At 45.8% G+C, this 12395-nt stretch overlaps 1 protein-coding gene across 3 annotated transcripts in view; it reads left to right on the forward strand.

The window, feature by feature from the left end:
- Window positions 1-4990: 4990 nt before the first annotated feature.
- IQGAP2 (IQ motif containing GTPase activating protein 2) overlaps window positions 4991-12395 on the forward strand; it is a 401604-nt gene continuing 394199 nt past the window's right edge. For 2 of the 3 annotated variants that reach the window (XM_077462563.1, XM_077462566.1), the window contains exon 1: window positions 4992-5173. In XM_077462563.1, the coding sequence (XP_077318689.1) occupies window positions 5128-5173 (46 nt within the window). In that variant the 5' untranslated portion in view covers window positions 4992-5127. Of the gene's footprint in view, window positions 5174-12395 lie in introns of all 3 variants that reach the window. The other variant, XM_077462564.1, reaches the window with a different exon arrangement.

Consider the following 12395-nt stretch of genomic DNA (forward strand, 5'->3'; position numbering starts at 1 on the left):
CACTCACATAGGGTGGGGGGCCGGTATCCAGGGCCCCCTTATTAAAGGGGGATTCCGATAAGCCCCCCGCCCGCAGACCCCGACAACCAACGGCCAGGGTTGTCGGGAAGAGGCCCTTGTCCTCATCAACATGGGGACAAGGTGCTTTGGGGTGGGGGGGCCGCGAAGGCACCCCCCATGTTGAGAGCACGCGGCCTGGTACGGCTCAGGAGGGGGGGCGCTCGCTCGCCCCTCCTTTCCTGGCCGGCCGGGTAGCGTGCTCGGACAAGGGTCTGTTGTGGACTTTGGGGGGACCTCCACGCCGATTTTTTTCGGCGTTGGGGTTCCCCTTTAAGTCCATACCAGGCGGAGGGGCCAGCGACGTATCCTTCGCGGGCCCCGCCTACCTGGAGACGCGCTCGAAATGAGCGGACTTTCCTCCGCGTGTGTGGGCGAGTCCGTTTATTTCAAAAGTAGGGCGGATAGTACGGCAGGCTTAGTACGCCGTATTAGTCCGCTGAAAAAGTGCCGTGTGTGGGCAAGTAGCCCGTTCGGAAAGTCCGACGGACAGTCTGGCGGGAAGTCCGCCAGACTAAGTACGTCGGACAGACGGCTACGTGTGTACGCGGCTTTACACACTCTTTCACAAGGCCCAAAGCTAACACTAACAATCAATTTTGCCTTGTTTTTTACCTGCTATTATTTATATACTGTATATAAGAACACACTTTGCATATTGCACTTTATTTATATATTGTTTATTGAATGCACTATATATTCCTCAAGGGATACTTTGTATTTAGCGCTGCACTTATTTTGATTTTAGTCAGATGTAAAAGGGGAACTCTGCGGATTCAGATGTAAAAGGGGACTCTGCGGATTCAGATGTAAAAGGGTCTCTGCGGATTCAGATGTAAAAGGGGACTCTGTGGATTCAGATGTAAAAGGGTCTCTGCGGATTCAGATGTAAAAGGGAACTCTGCGGATTCAGATGTAAAAGGGGACTCTGCGGATTCATATGTAAAAGGAGACTCTTGTGATTGCCTTCATATGATTAGAAATTATTATGTAATTGCTAAATATATGTAAAGTTTATCCACTGAAGCCTCGCACCAATTTGCAGCCAAAGGACCAGGCCCCTTTTTGCGATTCGGCACTGCATCGCTTTAACTGACAATTGCACGGTCATGTGACGTGGCTCCCAAACAAAATTGGCGTCCTTTTTTTCCCACAAATAGAGCTTTATTTTGGTGGTATTTGATCACGGTAACGGATCACGGTAACGGAGCTCAGGACCGGGTCGGGAGCGTGCCACCGGCAGCTCGCTCCTGACCCACAGCTGGGCACTTAATGAGCAACGTACAGGTACATGCTTGTGCCCAGCCGTCCCATTCTGCCGACGTATATGTCCTTAAGCAGTTAAACTATAAAAAAATAAATTGCTGTGTTCGGGTTTGACTTGAAGAAAAAGTGGGAATCATAGTTGTCACCCAGTAAAGGAAGCACCTGAACACAGACAAGGTATTACTATTTTTCCTTAGACCCCTTTCACACTGGGGCGCTTTACAGGCGCTACAGCGCTAAAAATAGCGCCTGCAAAGTGCCCTGAAAGAGCTGCCCTGTGCCTCCAATGTGAAAGCCCCGAGGGCTTTCACAGTGGAACGGTGCACTGGCAGGATGCCAAAAAAAGTCCTGCTACCAGTATCTTTGGAGCGTTGAAGGAGAGGTGTGTATATACCGCTCCTCCACCGCTCATGCCCATGGAAATCAATGGGGCAATGTGGCTATACCACCGGCAAAGCGCTGCTGCAGCAGCACTTTGCGGATGGTTTTAACCCTTTTTCGACCGCTAGCGGGAGTTAAAAGCGCCCTGCTAACAGCCAAATACCTCCGCAAATATGAAAAATACCACCGACGCCGCGCCAGTGTGAAAGGGGCCTTATAAATTCTTTATTTTAAAGAGATTTAAAATGCAAAGAGCTGTTACACGTGGGGAATACACTGGGTACACATCACCAGGGAGAGCCAGTCATGCTGGAGAAAGTTGTCAAGGAGGCCTAAGTGGAAACAAAATCAACATTCTTATGTCCTTGTCTGAATAATGTAAATCATTAAAACATAAATTCATCCCTCTTTGTTCATTTTTAGTAACTTTAAGCAGTGGTCACATGATCATCTAGTGCCGGATATTTCTCTCTGTTTACTTCCTGGATGGGTCCTTCTTCCAGGTGTCTATGTCATTGCCTGTGATAATTCCTTTTGGCTTGCCAGCAGATGGGTAATCTCAGGATCTAGAAGGGGAGTGATAGCAGACTGAGTGGGGTGAAGGAGACCAGCTATTGAGGGTAAAAACACAACTAAACCCTCCTGTCCTTTACAGCAGAGTAGGCGACTATCTTATCCTCTGTTTGATATACAGTTGCCATTGTGCTGCATATGTGATCAGTTAGTGGTTCCCACAAGCAAGGGCAATGGGCAATATAGAGGGGCCTGAATGGGGGTACTGAGGTGAGTATAGCTGACTGTGTGCCTTTTTTCTCTTCATGGAGTTCAGCTTTAAAGGATTGCTTCGTCTTTACCCAAAAAATAAAATAAAAAATGGTCTATGCAGGTAGATGAAAACAAACTGTGCAACTTTGGGTAAAGTGCAATGCAATGCTCTTGCTTTAGGTGTAGGCCATTTGGCAACTTCCTGAAGCATGACTGAAAAACTACCAGAGATGGCATCATCTCATCCTGCTTTGTTGCTAAGAAATTGCTAAGACGCTCAATCTATTAATGCTTGCTCACCCAGGCCATCACAGGAGCAAGCTCTCAAACCCCGCCACATGTGTGGTCCACTATCTCCTCCATTGCAGCTTCGCTGAGATCAGGCCTACTACAACATTGGAGAGAGAGCGCATGCAAGGGGGATGGAATTGACTGGTAGTGTCTTAGCATTGTCCTAGCAAACAAGGCAGGATAGAGGGATGTCATCTCTGGGAGTTTTCTAGTCAGGCTTTGGGATGTATATAAATGGCCTACACCTACAGCAAGGGCATTATTTAACTTTAGTCAAAGCTGTTTGTTTTTATCTACAGGCGTCACTTGCTTGCATGGGTAGTTTTTTGGTAAAGGTGAACTAACCCTTTAATTTATATTTCGGGTATGTTTTATTGCATTGTTGTTACACTGGTCCAACTTCCTGGGATTCCTGTGGAAGCAAAGAGCCACTGTAGTAGCTGGTGCTACTACAGTGATCCTCGCTGTCTTCCAGAACCCATGCCAAGTGGCTGCCATGCTGCATGGTAACCGCAAGAGAGGCATAGTAACCACAAAAAGGGTATATAAACCATAAGAGGGGCATAGCAACCACAAAAGGTGTATAGTAACCACAAGAGGTGCATAGTAACCACAAGAGGTGCATAGTAACCACAAGAGGGGCATAGTAACCACAAGAGGTATATGGTAACCACAACAGGGGCATAGTAACTACAAGAGGGGCAAAGCAACCACAAAAAGGGGATAGTAACCACAAAAAGGGGATAGTAACCACGTGGGTGGCATAGTAATCACAAGAGGTGCATAGAAACCACATGAGGGGCCTAGCAACCACAAAAGGTGTATAGTAACCACAAGAGGGGCCTAGCAACCACAAAAGGTGTATAGTAACCACAAGAGGTGCATACTAATTAACAAGAGGTGCATAGGAACTACAAGAGGGGCATAATGTCTACAAGAAGGGCATAGTAACTACAAAAGGGGCATAGTAACTACAAAAGGGGCACAGAAACCACAAGAGGAGCATAGCAGCCACAAGAGGAGCATAGCAGCCACAAGAGGAGCATAGCAACCACAAGAGGAGCAGAGCAACCACAAGAGGAGAATAGCAACCACAAGAGGAGCATAGCAACCACAAGAGGAGAATAGCAACTACAAGAGGTGCATAGGAACTACAAGAGGTGCATAGGAACTACAAGAGGGCATAGTAATCACAAGGGGGCATAATAACTACAAGTAGGGCATATTAACTACAATAGGGACACAGAAACCACAAGAGGAACATAGCAACCACAAGAGGAGCACAGCAACCACAAGATGAGAATAGCAACCACAAGAGGTGCACAGGAACTACAAGAGGTGCATAGGAATGACAAGAGGGGCATAATAACCAAGAGGGACACAGAAACCACAAGAGGAGCACAGCAACCACAAGATGAGAATAGCAACCACAAGAGGTGCACAGGAACTACAAGAGGTGCATAGGAATGACAAGAGGGCATAGTAATCACAAGAGGGGCATAATAACCAAGAGGGACACAGAAACCACAAGAGGAACATAGCAACCACAAAAGGTGCATAGCAACCACAAGAGAGGCTACTAACCACAAGAGAGGCAAAGTAAACACAAAAAGAGCATAGTAACCACAAGAGTGGCATAGTAACCACAGGCATGGGTGATATTCAGAGAACGTCTTGCATATTTCTCAATAATACAAGTCATTTTCTGATTGGATGAGGTGGAGATCTTGATGTCACTGCTTGTCTCTCCACCTCTTCCTATTGGAGAAAGGTTTTCATTCATTGAGAATATGCAAAGTGTTCCCTGAGTGGTTCACCGCATCAAATTACCCCTTGTGTTACTATGCAACAGAACCCCAAAATGAGTGAGGCTCATTGTAGTAGTGATGGTTGCTTCCACAGGAATCCTATATGTATGGAACATGTAAGCTGGAGCAATGTAAGTGCAATGCCAACATATCCATACCTAGAAATCAGAAATCATTTATTGTAATCTTCTTCTTTTTGACTGCAGTTCTGTTCTAAACTACTAATGTAATTTATTTAGAGAAGAAGAAGAACTCCTCCAAGACCCATCAGATCAGTCCTAGAGATGAGTGAGGTCCAGGTCCCCATGTCCTCCTCTGGTGACAACCTTCTCCAGGTAGGTGGCGCTGATAGGTTAGTAAAATGTAGAGAAGGAGGAGGGGGAGGGTGCAGGCAGCAGCAGCACCGGGGAGAAGGAGGAGGGAAGGAGATCGCACACACTGACATTGCACAGCCTGAGAGCAACAGGCAGGAGCGGAGGCTCGGAGTGCCGGGGACTGATCGGGGACTGAACATCGCCATCATCCGGGGACAACTTGAAGGCGTCGGAGCTGCACCAGGATGCACCATGAGGATGTCTCCCCCCTGCTACGACCCAGATATGGCTGTGAGTACCACCTATGTGATCGGAGAGGTTGTGTGTCTGGGGACACCCCGATCTCATCGCTCCCACCTGTAGAGCGCAGCATTGTTCTGATTGGTGCAGCACGTTGTCCGGAGGGATCGGGGAAGTTGGTCGGTAGTTTCCAGCCATGTGGTTTGGTGGATGTGTGAAGCCAGGACTGGGAGACTTTGTAGCTGTGCCATCTCTAGTAATAACTGTGCTAGGGCTGCTGCATCATTTTAAACTTTAAAGCTGGCCATACACTGTACAATCTGATTGTACAACCAAACCTAAACAATTCATTTAGTTTGTATTCTATCAGGCAGCACCTGGATCTAAAGCTGACCATACATTGTACAATCTACTTTACCATCAACCATGTAGTGTGTGTGTGTGTGTGTAAGGACCCATCTGATATAATGGCAAGTGTGTCATCATATGTACTTTTGGTAAATGTACAATCTCCTTTATAATCAAATTGAGCCCAGGTTCACACTGCTGCTGATTGAAATCGTGTGAGTTCAGCTGAACTTGCACAATTTCATTGCCGCATGTCAGTCCATTTCAGAGACAGATGTGCAGTTTCCTGCACAGATGTCTATTGAAATCGCACCTGAAATCCCCAAAAGTAGTACAGAAACTACTTTTGGGAATCTGTGTGGTTCTGCAAAGACTGCGTGGCACAGATTCTGACAGTTCCATTGTGGGCAATAGCTTGCTGTTTGACATGCTAAATCACATCACTGTGAACCATTTGACCAGTGTGGAAGCATCACTCCATTACACACGCAACCATTACACACGCAAGGCAACAGGTTCACTTTAAAGGAGAACTTCACCTCCGGTGAAAAAAATTATTCATTTTAATATTTTTGCAAGAAATAAAATGTAAGTTTTTATTTTTTTCTGCTAGGAGGTGGCAGAGCATTGCACCCACAATCAGCGGATCACGGGTGCAATGTCAGGCTCCTGCAGACACCTCCTCCTTCCTTTCTGTTTGAAATCTGCAGGATGTTGGAATGGACTACAAGGGAATGGATCTTGGCATTCACGAGCTATTGAAACGACAAGCCTGTCTGCAGTGGCACACGGCACTTGTTGTTTTTTCTCATTCACAGAATGCCAATTTGTAAATGCAACAGTGTCTGCGCGGAGAGGAACCTATAATGTAGCTTCACCTTGTGGCATGTGTGCAGGATTTACCTTCCTATCATTCCCATGTTACTTGGTTCAGCCAATGGGAGAGAAGCAAAGTCCTCTTTGGAATGAGCCTCTAGAGTTGACATTTAAGCCGGCCATAGATGGAACGATTTTTCCTTTACTGCGACCAACCAATAATCACATGTAAAATCCAACAGGCTGGTTGTACCCAAGTTGATCAATGGTTGGAATTTCGGCTGAACTGGCCAATGGACTCCCTATGACATCATGGAGCGGGTTGCATGCTCCTTCATACTTGGAAGTACGAAGCATTTTGTTTGGCACTGATCGCAGTGATAGGAGGAAGGCATTTGCTGCTGTGAAGTTCTACATTAAACCAGTGTATTGCTTTTCCCTACACACAGGACGTTTGTTTTTCATGCCATCGGGGAAAAAAAAATGTGCAGATCCCTGTACTTACACATGTGATGTTAGTGCAGCGATCTCCCCACTAAGCCATTGTGTGTTCTGACGGGGCACTGGCCCCCACTGCACAATACAGTGACCAACGCTCAGTCATTGACTGCTGTTGCCAATCAAAAGCATGCTTGATTGACTGAAGCTTGTCAAGGAGTTGTAACTGCCAAGACGACAGTTTTTTTGGCTTATTTTCAGCTTGCGTTTAAAGTGTGTGTGTGTGTGTGTGTGTGTGTGTGTGTGACAATGTATAAACCTGTACTAGTTTTGCTTTTCACACCTTGCCCCTTACACTTCTTTTGTACCAAAAGCCAGAAGTTGTTCCGTCTGTAATTTGTCCTTCATGCCATGTTCAATTGGACGCTAAGCTCCTCATACATGGCGGAATGAAAAAAAAAACGGAACCAATTTCCCCATCCATACATTCTAGGTGGATCCTCGATGCAGTGTCTTTTTATTCTGACAGTGGGAACTCTCCTCCTGCCAGAATACACTGATCAGCACTGTGGCACATTGGCTGCATGTGCTGATTGAATGCTTGTTTTCGCATAGTACACATGTGATTAATTTTGAATGGTTCAAATCGCACCACATCCACACAAAAAAGGTGTGAGCAGCCTTTTTATTTATTTTTTTTATTTTTTCTTTCCGCACTGGAACTGAATTGCATGGGTGTAAACATGGATTCAGGCAAACACACTGCATTTTGCGACCTGCTCTTGGTGTGTCATTTAACCTTTAATTGACACCCACCGCAGATCTCCTGAACACGATGTGATTACGTGATTACTATGCAGTGTGGGAAATGCGCAGGAATTCCCGCACCGCATCATTGTGAATCAGGACTTATGGCCAACTTTAGATTTTTTTTTATTTTTTTTATTTTTTATGTTTTACTCTACAGGCTGAATGAAGGAATTCTAAAGCCAGATATATACAGCCTGAAAATTGTCCAGTTCAGCAGGAACCAGCCAATTTTCACTCTGAACGTACCCTTGTCTGTTCAAACAGAAGCTGGGTATACACGGGGAGGTTTTTGTTTGATTGAATCAAAAAACCTGTGTTGAGAGAATAGATATCTTTGCAGAATAGGGCTCATTCAGACAGGCGGCTGGAGTGCAGCATACAGATAAATATAACATTGTGCTAGGGCCACATACAAACTGGACGATTTACCTGCATCCAGAACCTTCATCCCTGGATGTCAACCATCTGTGTCCTGGGCTGGTCAGAGCCCCTAATTCAGTGAGTGGTAGGTAATTGGCCAAAATTTTAATTTATTCTGGCCATTGAATGACATAAACGCACAAGCGCTGTGCCTTGTGTTTAAGCACATTTTTTATTTTTATTTTTTTATGCACAAAAGCTTATTTTGTGACTGCGATTCTTCTGCGTTCAGGAGAAGAAGCTTTGATTGCCTCTAAAATCTGCTTCTCCTAAACTCCTCTAAAAGCCTATGTGTGCATGGACAAGTAGACTTTTATTAAGGTGCGTTCAGGGACTTGGCCAAAAAATGACAAAAGCCCCAAAAATGGCAGATAAGTATCAGCAGTATGCATGAGGCTGAAATCGCTTATTGAGTATGCAGCTTCTTTTATCTTTTAATCCCTGCCTATGTTCCTGTTTGTAAGTGCCATGACCACTGCCCCGGGTTTCCTTTTTCAGGGTGACTCCTTTCACTTGCTGCATCCTAATGGAGCCACCTTTGCATGCAGGGGCTAGAATTGTCTTCCTGCACTGTGTGCATCAATAGAAACATACAGTCCCTTCACCTAGAATGGCAAGGCACTCCCCTGATCCTCTATCCTCCCTTCTCTAAACTAACAGACTGACTCCAGACTGCGTTGTCCACTGTTAACTCTATTCTGTGAAGACTGAAAGTCCAGGGAAGCCTCACAGAGAGAGCAGGAGCCAGCAGCATTGAAAGTTGTAAAATGTGAGTGCTGGCAGAAGAATATTAACAAATAGTTTTTGTTGGGGAAGGTTTGTTCTATGGTATTAAACTAATCTATAAAATGCTACTACTTTAATCACTTGCCACCCGCAGACCATCAAATGATGGTGGGGCGGTGTGGCTCTCGTTCTGGGAGGACGTCATATGACGGCGCACCTGAACGGCAACTCCTCTGTGCCCACAGGGTCACGCCGTTTTGCTAGGACACGGCGCAACCCCAATCTCTGTAAAGAGATGCAGCTCTTTAATCATGTGATCGGCTGTGTCCAATCACACTGACAGAGTGTGTGGCAAGGAGAGGCGATCAGCGGCATTTCCTCGCAGGGGACAGTGAGAGATGAAATCAGGGCACTGATTACATTAGAGCGCCGCCAGTGCCAGCGGATCTGTTCCCACCAGTGCCGGCAATCATTGCCAACAATCAGTGCCCACCACAGCCAGAAATCAGTGCCCATTAGTGATTGTAGTCAATGCTGGCTATCAGTAAAGCCCATCAGTGCCACCCATTATTGCCGCTTATCCATGCTGGCTATCGGTGCAAAATATTGCAGAATAGTAGTGCTGCGTCATCAATGCCCATAAGTGCCACCTCATCGGTGCCCATCAGTGCTGCCTCATCAGCACACATCAGTGGAGAAAAATTACTTATTTACAAAATTTACTGACAAACTAAGGAAGAAAACTTTTTTTTTTTTTTTTTTTTTCCCAAACATTTTTGGTCTTTTTTTTTTTTCCCCTAAAAAAAAAAAAAAAAATCCCGGCAGTGATTAAATGCCACCATGTTTGTGTGAAGAAAATTATAAAAATTTCACATGGTTACAGTGTAGCATGACCGCGCAATTGTCATTCAAAGTGTGACAGCGCTGAAAGCTGAAAAATGGCCTGGGCAGGAAGGGGGTTAAAGTCCATGTAGATAAGTGGTTAAGGTAATGCAGAATCCTACTTGCATTTCTCCCGTTCAGTTTGTCCTTTTCCCAGGGAGTGTAGTGTGTTGGGCTGACAAGGCTTATTCACAATCATTGATCCATAAAGGTCAGAATCCTGACTTTCCACAATATCGCCTGCATAGTTCCTTTAGTAGTTTTTACGTCGTGTTGGAATTCTTTTGGCCTCATTGAAGAATGAAGATTACATAAGGTGTGGCGTTTTAGCGGAGGCCGTGTTCCGGTCGCTGTGTGTCCATTGGCGGAGGAGGGGAAGGCTCCTGCCATGCTGACACAGTCATTAGTAAAAAAATCTTATCAGCTGTGTCAGAGATTGGAATGACAGAGCACAGTTTGACTACCTTCTCTAAATACAATCACTCAGAGATCAGAAGGATCTTGCTGGGCGCTGCTGTCCGCAGATCTACCTTGACCAGAGTTCCCCCATTCTATAGGGCTTACAAGATAATATGCGAGTGACTTACATTGTATGTATCCGCAGATAACATCACTATACATCATTCAGCTGAGCTCAGAGGGAGCAAATATTGTCTAAATACAAGAGGCATGCTTATTGTTAATTAACCCTTTGGCGCTGGCCACATACAAATAAGCAGCCTCAGCACCTGGTCCTTGGCGCCGAGGGGCTGCATACTTGTGTGAATTGCAGTCCAAACAGTGCCAAGAGCGAGTGCGGTGCATGCTCCCAACACAGTTACTGGCGCCTAACCGAAAGCTTCCAATCGCTGCTTGTGATCAGGAGTTTTCTTATCATGTGACAGCCAATCACGACGGTCACGTGCTCTTAAGCCCCGCCTTCGGGCATCATAACTCTCAAAGGGCCGGGAGGCGCCGGTGACCTGTCAAATACTGTCCCCTGCCGGATAGTGTCCACTGTGTACTGCGCATGCGCAGTACACATGACAAGCAGATTCCGAAAATAGCCAAAGATGAACGGTGCCTGCACCGTGAGTCCAGGTTCAAGCCCCACCATCCAAGTGGACATAGAGTCAGAATAAAAAGAGCCGAGCAAAGCGAGGCCTTGCCCGCAGCGTGGCGAAAGGCCTTCTAACTGTGCAGCCCTATGCCCACTTGGATGGTGGGGCTTGCACCTGGACTCGCGACGCAGGTGCCGTTCAACTTTGGAGATTTTCCGAATCTCTTTGTGCTGCGCCTGCGCAGTACGGGGCGGACAGTATTCCATAGGCGGACCTTTTTGGACAGAACACCAGCGTGAAAAGGGTACATCTTGGAGTGCTTTGTGTATTATTAATCTATGCAACAGCCTGTATGCAAAATGAGTGGCTGAAATGCACCTCAACATGTGACAATCTGGGCGGGAAGGTCGTATTTTTTTGGCAGTTCAACACACAACACCATGCGCTGTGCTGTGTTGCAGCGCATGTGTGTTGGGGTGCCATTCACAATGAAAAGCATTGCAGTGCACCAATGTATACAATGCTACTGGATCCCCCTGGTGTGCACGGCCCTTAAAGCAGTAGTAAAGTCCCCATAATGATGCTAATAAATGGGGCCCCCTGCAGATTTAAGTCACAACGTGCTAGTATGCACCGTATCCTAGTACATTAAGACAGACTCCAGCCCTGTCATGGCTCCCCCGGTGCTTTTTTCTTCGCCCGGTCTTCCTTCCGGGTTTGGTAAGCTCGTCACCTGAATGGCCCGGCTACGGGTGACATCATTCCCATACTTGCGTTCAGGAGTCACATCGCAGCGCCACATGGAGCTTGCCATTAATGTGGTCTGAGCAGCGCATGTGCGGTTCAATTCACATTACCGCTGACAGGAAAGAGGGAGATTTATGACAGAAGAGACCTCTAAGATCTTTTCTGTTCTTTAAACCCTGCTTGTCACCAGATTGTTAAATTGTGTGTCAAGACAAATACCTTTTTTCTTTTTTTCTTTCTAGTTTTGGATAGAGTGGGAAAGATTTTACTGATATCTGGGTCGCTCTTCGAGAGATTCTTTCTTTGGCCTCATACACACGATAAGAATATTGGATAACTGATCGTCCCATTTATTTTATTTTTTTTCAAAAGCCAATAGGTTAATAAAGTTAGACATTCTCAGAATACAACTTCAGGAGTGATGTAATGTATTCTTTGGTGTCCAAGCATTCATACAATACATATGAAAACATTTTATTTATTTTTTGTATATACCATACTAATTACACAAAAATAGTTTGTTCTGGTATCATACAAGCAATATTTTCGTGTTTGTCCCTTTGAATAATTTTGCCTGAACTGTCATGCTCGGCTCTCAAAAGCTGAGTACTAACGATCCGATTAAAGGACAATGGCTCCAAAAGCGTTATTTTTCATCCAATTTTTCTCATCATGTGTACTGGGCATTACTTTCTGTCCCACTGATCATATATTTTTCACATATAAAGCCATTTGCAGAAACGGAGCCTGTTGCACATTTTTTATTGTTGGGTATTACTGTCTCCCCCCACATCATTACAGAAGTGATGTATGGGCTGTCGGGAGGCACCACAGCTCTGCAGGAGACATACGAATTTACGCACCCCCCCCCCCCCCCCCGGACTGCTAAGAATACGATTTTTGCTTTTAAAGGGGGCAGCTACTGGAGATCTTTTGTATTACATAGCATGCGTGAGTCACTCTGCGCCGCCTCAATGGCCTGGCAGTTTACTGGGACCTGTGACGTGTCCCAGAAGATGGGAGGTGGAGATGAGAACTTCTGATCC

The sequence above is a fragment of the Lithobates pipiens genome, unplaced genomic scaffold (genome assembly GCF_037356315.1).
Source record: "Lithobates pipiens isolate NorthernLeopardFrog02 unplaced genomic scaffold, aLitPip1_a1.2 Scaffold_3, whole genome shotgun sequence".
In the NCBI taxonomy this organism is placed as follows: domain Eukaryota; kingdom Metazoa; phylum Chordata; class Amphibia; order Anura; family Ranidae; genus Lithobates; species Lithobates pipiens.